General features: G+C 40.3%; 2 protein-coding genes across 2 annotated transcripts; one reads left to right on the forward strand and one right to left on the reverse strand.

Moving 5' to 3' along the window:
* The first annotated feature begins 201 nt into the window (after positions 1 to 201).
* AIMP2 (aminoacyl tRNA synthetase complex interacting multifunctional protein 2) lies at positions 202 to 4,039 on the forward strand. Its single transcript, XM_051632342.1, has 4 exons — positions 202 to 378; positions 2,058 to 2,264; positions 2,788 to 3,019; positions 3,515 to 4,039. The coding sequence occupies exons 1-4, from the start codon at positions 262 to 264 to the stop codon at positions 3,898 to 3,900; spliced, it is 942 nt and encodes a 313-aa protein (XP_051488302.1). The 5' UTR covers positions 202 to 261; the 3' UTR covers positions 3,901 to 4,039.
* A 264-nt stretch (positions 4,040 to 4,303) lies between these two features.
* EIF2AK1 (eukaryotic translation initiation factor 2 alpha kinase 1) lies at positions 4,304 to 16,611 on the reverse strand. The gene is made up of 16 exons (XM_051632341.1): positions 16,460 to 16,611; positions 16,157 to 16,374; positions 15,557 to 15,715; positions 13,631 to 13,767; positions 12,860 to 12,891; positions 12,327 to 12,426; positions 11,478 to 11,558; positions 10,966 to 11,065; positions 10,344 to 10,395; positions 9,264 to 9,651; positions 8,111 to 8,222; positions 6,452 to 6,558; positions 5,798 to 5,918; positions 5,588 to 5,667; positions 4,971 to 5,204; positions 4,304 to 4,509 (listed from the first exon to the last, which is right to left on the reverse strand). Exons 2-16 carry the CDS (start codon positions 16,251 to 16,253, stop codon positions 4,387 to 4,389), a joined length of 1,923 nt encoding a protein of 640 aa, XP_051488301.1. The 5' UTR covers positions 16,254 to 16,374; positions 16,460 to 16,611; the 3' UTR covers positions 4,304 to 4,386.
* Between the last annotated feature and the right edge of the window lie 71 nt (positions 16,612 to 16,682).

The raw sequence follows: 16,682 nt of genomic DNA on the forward strand, positions 1-16,682 counted from the left end.
GGCCGCTGGGCAGGTGAGCCCGCCCCTCCGGACGGACTTTTCGGTTCTCTCCACAGCAATTGGCCAACGGGACTATCCAATCAGAACCGGCCGCCGCACCTTCTGTCCTATGGAGACTCGCTGAGCGCGGCCTCGGCTGCTGCGGCCAATAGGAAGGCCACAAGGGGGCGGTGCCGGGGCCGCGGCGCCCATTGGGCGGCGGGCGGGCCAGGGGAGCCGGTCGCTGCCGGCGGGCGCAGCGGGGCCGGGCCCGGAGCCGCCATGGCCATGTACGCGGTGCGGCCCGTGCACGAGGGCGGCGGGCGCGTGCTGGCCGAGCACCTGCCCGCCTGCATGTACCGCCTGCCCAACCTGCACCGCCCGCCCGCCGCGCCGCAGGTAGGAGCGAGGGCGGCCTGGCTGCGGCGAGGCCCGCTCCGGCCGCAGTGCCCGCCCCTGGGAGCCCGGCGGCGGCCGCCCTGGGGGGTGCCTGGTCCGGGTGGAGCTGCTTTCGGGGCAGGGGGAGCGCTCCGGCGCCGGGAGCCGGCAGGGGCCGAGCCCCGGGGATGCCCCTCCCGAGCCCGCGGCGCGGGCAGCGCCGGTGCCTCCTCGCGGGTCGGTGGGTCTTTCCAGGGTGAAGTAAGCTCAGCAATTCCCGTGTGGTGTTTGCAAAGCTTTCAGCTTGGCTTAGCTGGGTTCTCGTGTGTCTCTTTCTCAGCTTTTCGTCTAAATTTGGCCGTATTTTGAGTACCCAGCCGAGCTGAGGCCTTGCAAGCCCTCGGGCGTGTCCCGGCCGGCCTTGTCCCTTCCTGCTGCATCACCCGCTTGGCTCAGGTTTATTTCCTGCTGCTGAGATTGGAATTAGCCAACTACACACCCACAGTTTCTGGTGTCTGCTACGTCTTTCTTAAATAAGGCAAAAATGGAAATTAACTGTATTACAGTAATTGAGTTGGCTTCAGCCCCTCTCCATCAGGAATGCTTGGAATTCTTCCAGGTTGCTTGTGGCCATTTTTAGCTGGATGCCATCACATCATAGCAGCGAGTACTTGCTGTTCCCTCACCCAGGTTGCTGGTGGAGATACTGAGTAGTAGACTTGAGGCAGAGCTTCAGAGGAATGCTTACTGAGATGCCTTCCTGCTGCAACAGCAAAATTTTAACTGCCAGGCTTTTTTCCAAGAGTGCTTTTTATTTAATAAGAATTTTATACTAGCCAAGTAATTGTCACTTAAGAGGTGTTCCTGGGTTGTCTTTGGGAATATTGTGTAAGCAGGTATCAAGATTTAATTTGAGTACCTTGGTTGTTACATCTTTAGACTGAAAGAAGGAAGTTTGGTTGATGGGTTGGGTTTCATTCATCTTTATTCAGGATGCTTAGAAACAGATTATCTATATGAAGATTTTCCTTTGACATTAATGTAAATGGGTAGACTTAAAACCTCCCACAGGAAGAAGTATCTATTATTTTCAAAGAGGCAGCATTCTAAGTAAGAAACATGTAAGATAACTGAGATAACAGAAAGATTGAGATTCACGTAACAAAGCCCGTGGTCTTTTTTTTTTTTTTCCCCTGTAGTTTATGTTCTCTAAAATCAAGAGTGATTTCATATGATCCACCATCCATCTACATCTGCAGGGTTGTTTTGTTTTGATTAACTACTTAAATTGTCAGAAAGTTTCCTTGTTTTGCAGCCTTAACACAAACTCTTATCAGTCTGCTCTTCTGGGCTGTAGAGAATCCTGACAGGGTAACTTTGGCTTTTCAGGTTTTAATTCAGTGTTTTGCTGCCAACTTGAAGTTTCTGTGGTTGGGGTCTGATTTTTCGTGCACTGTGGAGCTGGCTGTAGCTAGTGGCTTAAAACATTAAGCAGGAAGATTTCAGAGATTGGATCAAATAACCTCAGCACATTCATACAGACAAAAGAGACAACTAATCAAGATAAAACCATGACATTCCCTGATGTTCTGGTTATTTAAATGTGTTTAAAGTCAAAACTTACTGTCAAATGAGCTGTGGACTATTTTGACACTGAACTGAGCAAATATTTATTACCTTGGTTTTTTCCTCTCCTGTAGGAGGAGGTTGACCCATCACTTCAAGCACTTGAATCCCGCCAGGAGGAGATCCTGAAACGCTTGTATGAGCTGAAGAGTGCTGTTGATGGGCTCTCAAAAATGATACAAACCCCAGATGCTGACTTTGATGTAACCAATATCATTCAAACTGTTGAATGTTCTCCTCTGACAACAAATGGAGCAGATTTAGATTTGATGCTTGGAAAGGTAAGTTTAGTTGAGCAAATACATTGATAGTTACTTTGCTCTCAGATGCTCAGGGTTGGAAGGGTGGTGGTAAAGCCTAGGGCATCTAGAGCTCATTGTGCAAGTCTAATATCCTTACAAATGACCTACAACTACCATTTCATTTTTGGGCATCCAGATTATCAATACAAACACTTATAAATACTAAATCCTGTATATTCTCATTTGGATATAATTCCAAGCTAGAATGGTTAATTGAAACTATCTGTCAGTTTCTTATTTGTTACCACTGGAAATTTTAACTTGGGGTTCAGGTTGGACTAGAATTTTGCCTCAGTCACATTCTTGAGTTATATATTGAGGAAGGAAGATGTTTAAATGTTTCAACAAGAATTTTTAGAGGTCCAAACCTGAACTGATTTACTTATTGTTAGAATTTCACAGATGCAGAGCTTGTACATTTTGGTGTCCAATGAAAACTCCACTATTTCAAAGTCTGACCTGGAATGTGTCTTATCTACTGAATGTTTTACTTTCCATTCAGGATTATGGTGCCCTGAAAGACATTGTAATCAATGCAAATCCTTCTCTGCCTCCGCTGTCATTGTTAGTACTGCACAGCCTCCTTTGTGAACGCTACAAAATATTATCAGCTGTTCACACACACTCATCGGTGAGAACCGTGCCAGAAAACCTCTTGAAATGCTTTGGAGAGCAGATGAAGAAGCAGCCACGTCACAAGTATCAGTTGGGCTTTACTCTTATTTGGAAGGATGGTAAGAATGAAACTGCCTTGTAGATCAATGTTTTACAATAGGTGAGAAATGAAAATTGTGCTATAAAACCTTAAGAGCAGATGCTTTGGTGGCTTCGTGCTGACAGGATGGAGATGAGCTGCAGATAACATTTGTCCTCTTTTTATGGCTGTGAACAGTGATGGGGACTGAGGTGGAGCATTCTTGTTTGTGGTTACTGCTATTAAAATACATGTGGCATTTACAGGATATTTTTAATATAAGTGTTTTTCAGTTTCTACAGCTAAGCTGGCTAGAATAGAAAGTAGATGGGAAACTGGGCTGAGGTTTGCAAAAAGTCATCTTTTTATCCCAGGTTCCAGCCTTAGTCTAATTATTTAGACTAAGAAAACTGATATTTTTTTAATCAGGTTAAAGTTGTTAAGTTGCATAATAAATAAAATACATCATAGAATTAGCATTATGTTTAGCTACTCCACCATATGGTATTCACTTTTTTTCCTGTCTTAATTTCAGTTCCCAAGCCCCAGATGAAGTTTAGCATTCAAACAATGTGCCCTATTGAAGGAGAGGGCAACATTGCCCGATTTCTCTTTTCCCTGTTTGGCCAGAAGTACAATGCAGTTACTGCAACTCTGATTGACAGCTGGGTGGATACAGCCATCTTCCAGCTCAAAGAAGGCAGCAGCAAGGAAAAAGGAGCAGTCCTGCGCTCGATGAATGCTGCCCTGGGCAAGACCTCCTGGTTGGTGGGAAATGAACTGACCATTGCTGACATCGTGGCGTGGTGTGCGCTCCAGCAGACGGGTGGTGCCAACACTGCCCCAGCCAACGTGCAGAAATGGATGAAGTCCTGTGAGAACCTGGCACCTTTCACCTCTGTGATGAAGCTACTGAAGTAAGCCTGTACTTGTGATAACGGTGTCATTTTTTTATCTCGCTCCACCTCATGCCTGCCATAGTGGTTTGAGTCCCAGCCCAGATGTGTTCAAGTGCTACAGTTGGACAGAATTCTGAAATCAATAAAAATGTTACAGCTATTGTTTGGGTGTGGCCTTCCTTTTTTGTGACTTGATACATGACATATATTTGCTTAATGATTACACAGGACTGCTTCAGATACCTTATAAACACAAGCTGCACTTCTAATTTTTCCTTATGTTTTCCCCTGTAACCCAAATGCTTCCTTATACAAGTTAGTCTCAGTACAGTTTAAATGCAACATGAATCCTTTCTGTTGACTGGGGACCTCTGAACTAAGACAAAAAGATTAAGGCCTTTAAAGAACAGACAGGAAAATCAAAATGCATTAAAATATTTTATGTAAAAAAACCCAAAAAAACATTTTATATAACTTAACATACAATAGAAGTTAGTTCTTCCTGTACTTAAACAGGAGAACCTAGTCTCATACATTCACCTTGTTCTCCAGAAAGCAGTCTTACTCTCTCTCTCAGTTTTTCTATTTCTTCCTCTTGCTGTCTTACCTTCTGTTGTAGGTTAGAAATAACCTGAAAATGAGAGTTTATTTACAGATGGGCCAGGATAAAGCCTTATTAACCTATTCAAATTGTGTTCACAATCCACTACAGACACATTCTATAGCACCACAGCTATTTTGCATATTTGCTAGTACAACTTCAGTGTGGCAAGGAAAGGGAAAATGAAAGATTCTGCAGAGCTGAGGAAAAGTTTTGAAAGCTTTCCTAGCCTATAAATACTTCCAGATGTATGTAAATCAACTCTCCAATCTTCATAAAGTTACCTATACTTAATGATCATTTATCTCATTGCAAATACACCAGAAACATTAATGCAGTGCCTTAGACACTGTAATAATAACAAAAAAGTCTCAATCACACGATCCTCTTAAGTTAAAAACAAAACATAGGCAGGAAAACTTAAAGGGACTGGGGATTTTGTTTTTATATTTCTTTATGCTGTAAAGGTTGAGATTATTGGCATAACTTACATGTTCTGTGGTATGAAACAGTTCACTCTCACGAAGCTGAGCAGCAGTTGGTCTTTCCGTAGATCTCTGACTGGTGAGGAGTTTAATGTACTTGGCTTGGACAGGCCATTTTTTGGAGAAAGAGTGAGGAATCTGGCCTTTCCTTAAATGCATGAGAACTTCTGTTCTTTCCATTTCTGTTCCAAAGGGCTGGAAGAGTTCTAGCAGGATGACACCCATGCTGTACATGTCTGACTGGTAATGGGGTGAAGACAAAGTTCTGGGTAACTGCTGTTTTTAGTAACTTACTACATTTCTTTTACTCATTAAAAATTCATTACATGGAAAAGTTCTGTGACAGTTTCATCAGGATATGAAAAATACCATGACAATACTAATGGAACACAAATTCTAATCTATATATATTCCTCAAGATAATCTTAGAAACACAAATAATTTTTGCATTAAGTAGCAAACCAGAAAGCAAACTTGAAATTCATGTTTCAACAAAAACACTAAAAGTAACAGTAGAAGAAATATTTATGTATTTACCAAATATTATCTATTTACCCACTAAAAGGCTTGTTTTCCTACTATCTTATCATCATGTGTTAACAGAAAAAAAACCTACTCCCTACCTTGAAATCATAGTGAGATCCCTGCAATTGTTCTGGTGAAGCATAGAGGCAAGTCCCCACTCCTGTGGTGTGTCTCTGACCTTGAAAGAGGCAATTGAGACTTACTCAGCTAGTGTTACATTTTTAGCATTTTACTTAATAATGTAATATTTAATGGTTTTAATATCAGAAACTTATACATTGAAACCCATTAAACTTTTTTTCTCTTACTTTTTGTCCTTTCTGTCTTAAACCACTGGTCTGCATCATCAAAAAGGAGGTCTTTGCAGGCTAACCCAAAGTCTCCTATTTTTACATGATGATCTGATCCATGTAGAAAGATATTTCTGGGCTACAAAACAAGACAGTATAAAATCAAATATATATACACACACACACACACAAGAATTATGACATTTGAGCTGTTTCAAAGTCTATGAAATCCAGTGTTTCACAGCTGTAAAATAGTAATTATTTAATAATTTAATTAGTGAGATCAGAGAAAAAATAAGTCAGAGCTGATATGAAACTATGTGTTAGCAACACCACTTGGGCAGAAATGCCACACGTGAAGGATCTAGAAAAATAAAGAAAAGCAAAACAGAAAAAACAAAGATTTAGTGGAAAGATAAATTACTTTTTTTTTTTCCCCAGCAGAAAATAGGAAATTTGCTGAACAGTAATGTTAACAGGAACAGTCAAGAATGGACAGCAAATCAGACCAACTGACAGCAGGAAAGAGGACTAAATATCATTTTTTCATATGTAACATATCTAAATTCTTCAGAGCCCAGGGACTTTCAAATTTAACTAGGAAGTTGTTTTCATTCTCCCATAAGACATCTTTGTTTTCTTCAACCTCAAGTAATAATTCAATGAACTTACTTTAATGTCTCGATGCATCACTCCCATGCTGTGGATATAGCACACTCCTTCTAATAACTCTTGAAAGATCTTAATTGTCCAGCTGACATCCACAAGATGGTATGGACCTTAAAAAAATTTAACATCTAAATTATTTCCGCTAATTTTACTGAGTTCTTTAAGTTTATGGTGTCCTGTTGAATTCTATTTATTTATGACGTAGCAGAATTTTTTTACCAGAATGAGTATAGTTTAAAAATTGAATTTTCAATGCTTCTCCTAAGATAATAGCTTTGAAACAGCATGAAGTTACTAACCTGAAAATTCCAAAAAGGAAAGTTCAGGGGACATTAACATGTCTGCCCAAAAAGACTCCTCCAAACCCCATCAGTTATTTGATTATGAATTTAACGAAGTCTTTAATTCCATGTAAGTGCTGAATTATAACAAAAAATACAATTCCAGATAAAATCATGCTAATTTACATAATGACATGTTTTCTGTATTGATTTGCACCCTTCCTTTTTGGATCCTAATCTTTCTGCCATTGTGCCATCCTCTGAAATTCCCAGATCTCTTCTGGCTGTAGCTGTCCTAAATAAACTTATCATCTAATTGTTTTTACCATTTCCCACATTATTATTTTATTTAACTACATTGTCTTCCTGTTCTAACGACCCAGATCTAAAATGTCCATTGCCACTTTGAACAGTTATCATTTACTCCTGCTTGAATTTCTGTTTCTCCTCTCCTGTCATCTGTGAATATGTGTAAAAATAGGGTTTTGCCAGGTCAAATACCCTAGTAATTCCCTGACCAGAAACCTCATCTTCTGGCTTATGAAAGCTAAAAGACTTAACAGTACAGGAAGGATTAGTGGGAGTCAACTGACAGTACGTAAGCATGACTCCAGGAAAAGAACAACAGATTTATCCTAATAGTGATTAAAACTCAGATTACACAATCATACAGTTCATGTTAAGCATATGCTTTTTTAATACAGCCTCCCTAGATAAAAGAACACATCTCTAATGCTTTAAGAGCATTAGACTTGTTCTTCCAAATGTCAACAATTATTGAAGACAGCTTGTATCAGGGCATGAGAACTCCTCTGGCCACTCAAGCAAAGTATGTTAGATTTTTTACATCAGTGACAAATTAGCTTGTCAGGAGTTCTGATTCTTAAGTACAAACTTTAAAGCTTTTCAGGATATTTTTAGTATGTCTGGAAAAAAAGATGTATTTATGTTTTCCACAGCAGATAAATTAGCCTGTGAAAAGCTCTATTTTGTTGCAGTGAGACTACTACGAAAGCAAAATTTAAATTATTTAAATGTCTTACTATGAAAAAGTAGTTTCTGTCAATAAAAAACCCTATTCTGAATAAGTAATATTGTCCAGGGACAGAGCTCTCCAGTTAACAACTATGCCTGAGGCACACATTGATTCTTTTTTGAAGAGCTGTCAAAAACTCACGAACTTAAATCTCTTTTACCAACATCTATCACGCAAAGATTCAATACTGGCTGCTACTTTATTAAGTGAATAAAGAATCTAATGAAGATCAGTATTAGAAGCTGCTGAAGTAAAACACCAAATCAGACAAGTGGACTTCCAATTAGGGAAAAGGAAACACTTTATAATGGATAAGTAAATTTTTAAGACAGTGATGAATCTTACTGGACATTTCCTCTGTTCTCTCGTTGCATCTTTTATTACGGCCAACAATCCAATCCCACAAGGATATTTCACACAGCTGCATTTGTATATGAAGCATCAAACGATACTCCACCTGACAGAAAAAGAATGGCCCATGATTTTGCCACTGTAACATGAACAGTGTTTCCTTAGTTACTTTATCTAAAGCTAATAAATCCAAAATTTGTTTATTAAATTTAAAAAAATATACCAAAATTACACAAAACACAGTATTACTCACCTACTGCTTTCAAGAAGCAGGTGCAACAACATGATCTGGTTTGGGGCAGTTTTTTCTTGTTCCTCAATTTTTAAAAATTGTTACATGATGAAACTAACAAAACAGCCAGCTATGTATCTTAATATTCAAGTTTCAGTTTAAAAGCTTCTAGACATACTGAACAGAGGTTAATTTTGGCTCAAGAACATAGGGTAAATGAATATAAAATAGCAAAAAAAAATCAACTTCTTTATATGGAATTTTATGATTTATTAACATGAATATGTAACTTCATACTCAGTTTCTGGTAATGTTCTAGTTCATTTGATAACCCAGATAACTCAAGCAAACACTTAAAATCTTGAATTTCTTGCAAGATGGAAATCCACAGGATAGCAAAAGTTTGAGGTATTCCCAAGCTGGCTGTTGTACAAAACTAGTCAGTGGGATCAGTGTCAGCAAAGCTCTAGAAGCACAGGCTGAGTGGTGATTCCCTGCCCACACCTGCTTCCCTCTCTTTCACATGTAACCCTTCACTGAACCCTTCACCGCACACTACATACCTCGATGCTACTTACCCAGGCACTTTCATCAATAATCTGAATTAGCCATCATTGCTGAATGCTGAAGATTGTCAAGTTTGATGGTTTGGGGTTTTTCATGCAGAAGCAGTATTTCTTATTCGTGTAGGTACTTTGAAAGGACCCAAAATTACTAACTTTTAGCAGCTTCTTGGTCAACTTCCTTGTAATAGTGTTACCCACTTAAGTAAAAATTGTCTGTATTTTTGGCTCTAATTGAGTAATTTTTTTAAAATCTATAATTATAAATCATTCCTTTGTCTACCAAGCTCCACTTTACAACTGTCATTAAACTAGACAGCTGTTAAGTCTATCTAAAGAGAACTGTATTTACCTCAAACTCTCCACAGAGAGCTACATCATTCTTGGAGCATTCTTCAGTGCAGGACTTACTTCCAGTGCAGGACTTACTTCCAGTGCTAGCATCTTGATCCAGGCTAGAATGAGGTCCCCGTGTTGAATGATTTTTCACATAATTTGATTTACTGCTATCACTACTTACAGAGTCTTCTTGTAATTCTTTGGATAACTCACATTTATTTGGTTTCATACACTCTTTACTACTGCTGTCTGTAAAATCATTCCTTATATCCATATTCTGCGCTGATTCACTACCCAGATTTCTAAGACTGGTACTGTCACAGGACTTCTTTTCTTGTGAAGTAAGGTCAGCAAAGATAATTGAACTCCCACTTTCCACACTCTGAATGTGACAGTGATTGCTGGAAATAATAAAGGGAGAGAAGTCAAAATATGTACACAGTTTTATACCATCTATTTGTGATCCACCACTCTGAGTACTTTTGGTTTTTTTCAATTGCAAACTGCATTCCAAAATAAGAGCTCAGCTGCTTCCCCATATAATACTTTAGGATTCCACACTTGGCTGTGTAGGATCCAGCTTTTGTAACACCTTCCCCCAGCAGGGATTTCTGAGCCAGGCAGCTCAAATACATGCAGTCCTTGGCTGCAGCAAAGGACACAACTACGATGCATCTTGATTCTTTTACACTTCTGAAGTTAACACTGCATTTCTCACAGGACTCCATCTCCTTATTGAAAGAGCTAATCAACACTGCTGAGAAACTGGAGGCCCATCAGTCTAACAAGACCCCACAGCACAAATCAATGTTGCTGATTGGCACAAAACTTTTGAAGTAAACTTGAAGCCCAGTACTACATTCAGGCACTCAGAAACAATGAGATCCAAAAAAGGCAGAAGAATGCAAGAATATTCTTTAGCTTATGCAACCAGAAACATTGACAAGGATAATTAAGCCATTTTTTGGTTATAATTTGGAAGAAAAATGTACTTATGGAACCTAGTCCAAATTCTGTACTGTTTTAATGTTTCTTTTTAAAAGCCTTACGTTAAAGTCAAATAAATGTTACCATTGAGATTTATAATACTTACTTGCTACTCTCTGGCTCCAAAGATAATGGCTGCAACTCCATTATTCTTTTATCTGTTGGATGAAAGGATAAATACAGTATTTTACAAAACAAAACATGCATATATTTTCTATAAATTAACATTTAAGCTACAGTATCTTACTGAATTTAATTTCATGACCTGTAGATATACAACTATGATTTCAAAACATTGTAGCAAATTTGTGGGTTTTCCCCCCCTATTCCTCACTTTTCCCCCAATATCTGGGGATATTGGGAGGTGGCTCATCCCCAGTATTCACTCTTTTGTCGACTCACTACTTTTTAAATTAAAAGGTTTTCACTGCATTTCACTGAAGTTCACACAACTTAAAGATCTTCCTCATATATTCCTAGAAATTAAGTTAATACTTCCACATTCCAAGCTCATCACCAAGGAACAGAGAAGTTATCAGGTGGGAGACTGAAACGCACAAAGGGACATGGAAGTCCTGGTGGTCACCTGCAGTTTGCTTTTTTTCTGGTTGTTTTAAAGAGGGGGAAAAAACAGCTATTTTATCAGAGAAGTAATATTCTCCTGCAAATAAGAGTATAGAGCTCACAAGCAGGATGTAAGCAAGAGTTACACAATATTCTGCACTTGCCTTTTGGGCGTACCGTTTGAACTTGTTCCATCCAAGCAGTGTGATAGCCTACAATATTAGGGTGCTGCAGCCCAGCCAGCACTTTAACTTCTCGTAGCACCTAAAAAGACCCAAAAAGGAAAGTATGATTGTCCTTTATTCTGAGTGCTTAGTGAACCCAAAAGAGAACAAAAAAAAACCCTGGTTTCTAACCAAGAAAGAAGAGATAAAATTATTACAGTAATAGAGAAAAACTGGAAGCTTTAAAACAAATTTTGATTTTCACAGTTGCAGGAGTGGTCACATTTGAGCTAACAACATGTTCCTTTTAATGGACTTAAACACCTCTCCTTTTCTTTTTTTTTTTTCTAGTAAATACTTAAAGAGTCAAATCTTTAGAAACTCAGAATGCATAAAAACATTCTTAACATTTTTGATGTTTTGGGAAATACCAACTGCATTACTAAATTAAATCAGAATCAGATAAGAGGAAAGAGGAAGCTAAACCAGAGATGAAATAGTAAAAAGAATACCTTCATGCAATCTCTCCTTGTAGCCTTTTTAATGTTAATTTTTTTAATAGCATAGAACTGGCCATCTAGCTTGTTTCTGACCTGAAAACAATTGCAACAGGACAAAATTAGATGTTAAGGTGTTTAAAACAATGAATTATTAAATCCTTTTAAACCAACTATTTTCTAAAAATTTAATTTCTGCACTCAATTCAAATAACCTGTCACCCATAACAGAGAATGAAACTGGGATTCAGCCCCTGCTGTCTAAGATAAGGGTGCTCTACTTTTGCCTTCTTCAGGACTGCAAACATCTAATTTTTGTGAAATACATAGCTCTGCAGCTAAAAAATGCTGATAGGTCCTGATAACTGCTTAAACAGGTTCTCAGTAAGTCTGTGACACCACAGCTGTCATATGGCACATAACACATGGGGAACCTTAGGCTGGCCATACACTGTAAGTAGTTCATACAATCTGACATTGTGTTGGACAATTTACATTCACATTAAGGCTATTTTTTTTTCCAGCAGCCCCAGCTGGAATATTGGGGTATGCAGACTAAACAGTTCCTGTGGCTGTTTTAAGTCAATATATCACATGAGAAATAAGAAGTTTTCATTCACCTTAAAAGGGTCAGAATATACAAAGTAAAACATCATCTGCTTAGACGTACAGAAACCACTACCAAGCATCTTCTGAAATAAAATGCCAGTACCCCACACATGTGCAGGTTTGCACCTACTCATTGGAAAATGAGTATTTTTGTTTTCCATTAGAAAAATAAATGAGTCAGCCAAAACAGTAACTCTAAATTCAAAGAAAAACCAAATACAAACTGATCAGATATAAATGAAAGGTAAAGAATACCTTGTATACTTGACCATAGCCTCCTTTTCCTAGCCTTGCAACTTCATCAAACTCATTCAAGTATCGTGAAGTCTGCGCTTCAAAGAGAACTTCTTTCTCCCTAATCAAAAAAGTTAAGTCTGCATTAAACTGAATTACAACTGACAAGTAAGGTATTACAGAGGCTACAGGTGTACACAACGTCTAAGTGCTGTCATGAAAAGAAAATCCTTTGACATGACCATAATAAATACTGAAAATCAGCAGACTGAAACAGTATGCATATGTGCTACAAATCCACATCCCGTGTTAACAGTAGTGTTAAGATTATTTAAGTTTATGGCTGATAAATCTTGTTTCCTGAATGGTGGCACTAACCATGAGAATTGTACTGAAGAGAGAATTTTCACCAGATTATTTTGAGAGTTTGGAGAAGTACTCATTTTTTTGTTTGTTTCAGAGCCAAAGTATGAAATGTAGTATTAATTAATTCAGAATGGAGGACAGAATTTTAGGGAGGGAGTTTAATATTTCTAAATGCTTTGAATACATACCAAATTGCATGAGAATCTCCATGATCAGGTTCCTGTGAAACAACAAAATCCAACATAAAAACATGCCACCCAGAACAACAAGCCTACCATGCCAACAGCATGGACAGCTTCATCAAAATGGAAACTACAACTACACTCTTAGAAGAAAAAGAGGTTACTGATAGCCACTCGTTCTGCAGAGAGCTTCAACAAATGCAAGTAGCATTATCCCACCAGTAATCTACCAACATGTCTCTGCTGGGATGATTACTGCTCTTTTAGAGCTCTGCTAGCAAACAGGATAAAAATGAGGGCTCTAAAATGTGCTTAAGACAAAATTAACTAGCTTAGTCCAAGCAAAAAGCAAACTGGTCTGATTCAGCCTGGAGCACACTAAGCAGTGTACAAATTAAGACCTCTGCATAAAAATGAGGGTGTTAACATAATCAACAGTTGAAAACTGAAAATGGATGTCTGTCCATTGTCAAAAAAAGCTGTAGCAATATTTAAAACACCTTGTCTGTGTTTATAAAGATTTTTTTAACTGAAAAAGAATATTATTTAATAAAAAACAAAATATTTCTGGTTTCAAAATCTTTGGTTTGCACCTATAGAAGCAGAATATGCCAACCCAAGCAGCTAAGGCAGAATAGAGGTACCATTTTATAGCATTATTAAAATAAAACCCACAATCCAGTATTAAAAAAAAAACCCAAACAAAACCTTGTTTGAATGCAATGATGTGTTAATTCCTTCATGCAAAGGTTGCCAAAGACATTTAACAAAGCTTACCCCATCAAGTATTTGTCGATTAGCTGCTTTCATGAGTTCAGCAATGGCTCTATTATGCTGCAGTCTTACAGTACTAAATTCATCACAGAAGGCAAAAGGGGAGAGCAACCCTGTTCTTGTGAAAGCCTGACGAAGTACTGCACAAAGGAACAGAGAGAGGTCACAGTCACTAAAGCCTGCCAGTATGACGATGTAAACAGTTGTTGCTTTCTTTAATGAGCAACTTTATTTGAAAGGTAGCACATCTGAAAAGCTGAACAACTCATAGTCTAATGCTGCTTCTCATACTCTTAGCAATAAAAACTAATTAAATCCAAACTGGAGCTGCTCTGTGGGAATCCCTTTCCATAACACAGTTTGTCATGCCCTTCATGGTCTCAACTGCATCTCCTCTTCTTCCTTATCTCAGCAGATGAATGATACAAATATCCACCCAAACATCCACTGACTGGCTACCCTTGTACTAATTTTGATCAGTGAAAAGAGATATTCAGGACACGTTCACAATTACGAGGACACGTTTATAATAAAAAGTGGTAATGTCAAGATTTTCTAGTTCAGAAATAAACTCTCACCTTTGTGCACATACTCACAGTAAAGTATGAAGTTACTCCCTTCCACACCCCCCAAAGCACCACATCTTTCTCAGCTGGGGTAAAACACTGGCAAACAAAAACCTAACATCCTGGAGATGGGTGCAACTGCAAAGCTGCTACAAAAACATACTTAAGAGTTTTCAAGAGTTCCAAGGTCTTAAACAAACTTGCTCATAGGGTGGTTTTTTTTGGTACCAGTCGTTTAAAAATCAGCCTATTACTTTGTCTTTTAAAGGAGACAAAATGTATTGAATGTGAACCTATAATGAATTTGTGCTACACAAGTCTCATGGACACCATTACACAGACCAGAAAAGTGGGAAAAACCCACCCTGGCCAACATGAATATAACAGCCAAAACCACAAAGCAGATATGATTACTACTGCAATATTTTTCTTTTATTCATCATGCTTATTCCACTTGGGAAATTGGTTCAAATTATACTAATGGAGGAATATAATTTTCCAGAGAAGTACATCAGGAAGTCAAGCAGCTACATACTCTGGAAGATGCCCAGGTTGGTTGGTATTTTGGTGGGTTTTTTTTGTTCCTCTCCCAAAAGGAGGAAATTTAGTTGGGATTTTTTCCCTGATACTTTTTGTTTTCACAGATACAATAGTAAGACCCAGGGCCAAACATCAACAGCAGACTTTAAGAACAAAAATATGCCAGTTGTCTGCACTGTTATTACTGGATGCTATACATGGCTTCAATTTTAAGTACAAGCAGTATATTAAATTTTATTTTCTAGAATCATGCATAATGAAGAGAAAAACCTTGGAGATTGTCTCTCAAACGCATTAAGTATGTACGTAAATGAACAAAATACCTCAGATAAATTACATACCAAGGAGACAGACGTCAAGAGAAATAAAACCTCTAAAAATACAACGTCCCTGAATTCTATAAGATTGTATTAGAAAATAAAGGACCTACAAAGGAATTTACTCAGATTTCAGCAGCACAAATTTTGAAAGATTTAGCACATACTATGCTATAGCTGCTGTTGATCAGTACTTTTATGAAATTCCTCTTCTGTGTTTTTAGATAATTTAGCCTGCTACCTTCTCATGATGCAAGTTACATGATTTAGCTGGAACAGAACTGTCTGATCCTTGCATCAACAACATTCTGCTACTGTTTTCAAAAATAAGTCAGGTCCTCATTCCCAATTAAACCGATTCAAGATATTCACTCTCTTCTCAGAATTATTCTTGTCCCAATGGGATGAGACCTTGTATTGATATTACACTGTAATTCTGCACAGAAAACCCGGTATATACTGCAGTCAGGCAGTTTAAGCGACAGGAAAGAACTACTCATACTAACTTCGGAACAAACACCTGGAATGAACAGGGTTGTGCGTGTACATGTGGCAGAGATGCTCCAGCAGGGACACAAGCAGCAGCTGGTTTTGGATGGTTGAAGTGAAATTCACAAACTTTTGAGACCCGTTTGCAACCCGCAGCTCCGCCGGCACATCGGATTCTGGAAAGGGACAGTCAGACGAAGGGACTGAGGTCTCGGCACCGGCCTATGCACCAAAACATCAGACCCACAGGCGAACCCCCGCAGCTTCAACACAAACCCTGGCTCACCGAGAGGCACCACACGAGCTGCCACTAAGCAAGAAGCTTAAGGCACTAACTAGAACCTAATTATACGTACTTTTTATAAGTGCATATGAAAAGAAGCCGACCGGAGAGGCCGAGGCTGGCCCTGGGTGCGGGGGGCCCCCCGCAGGGCAGGCTGCACCCTGCTCAGGGCCTGCCCGCTCTCGCCTCAGCCCCGCGGCTGCCGCTGCCCCCAGGCCACGGGGAAGCAGGGAAGGCCGGCGGCGGCCCTGCCCTCCGCCCCACCCTGCACCCGGGGAAGAGGGGCCCTCCCTGCCCGCCGCAGATGCCGGCGGGCCCCACGGGCCTCGCTTACCATCGAAGCGCGGCTCCGGGCTCTCCTCAGGGAACTCGATGGCGGGCGGCGGAGCGCGGGGGGCAGCGGCCCCGGGGGGGAACCCGCCCCGCCACATGTCGGGGTCTCGGCCTTCGTCCCGGCCGGCCGGCGGGGCCCGCCCGCCTCCCTGGAGGTGGTGCCGGGGGCTGGACCAGCGCTTGCGGCCGCTCTCTGCGCGCCGAGCGGTAAAACATTAACTGGAGGAATAAATCGGAGAGTGGTAAATACGGCCCGGAAAGCAGAGACGGGCGGGAAGGCTGCGGCCAAGGAAACGGCTCGCACCGGAGCGTCGCGGTGGGGGGGCTGAGGCGTCCTGTCACGCAGCGGGGCCGGCAGAGACCCCTGACCTCCGTGCGGAGCCGCAGCTCCTCGCGTCGCCCCCGCAGCCCCGCGGAAGTCCCCTCATCACGGGCCCGCGCCCTGACCGGGGGTCGCCGAGCCCCCTCTAGCGGCTCCCGGCAGCGGCACAGGGGCGGGCCTGGTCCCCGTGTGACCCGGAGGAGCT

This window comes from Apus apus, chromosome 14 (assembly GCF_020740795.1).
Source record: "Apus apus isolate bApuApu2 chromosome 14, bApuApu2.pri.cur, whole genome shotgun sequence".
In the NCBI taxonomy this organism is placed as follows: domain Eukaryota; kingdom Metazoa; phylum Chordata; class Aves; order Apodiformes; family Apodidae; genus Apus; species Apus apus.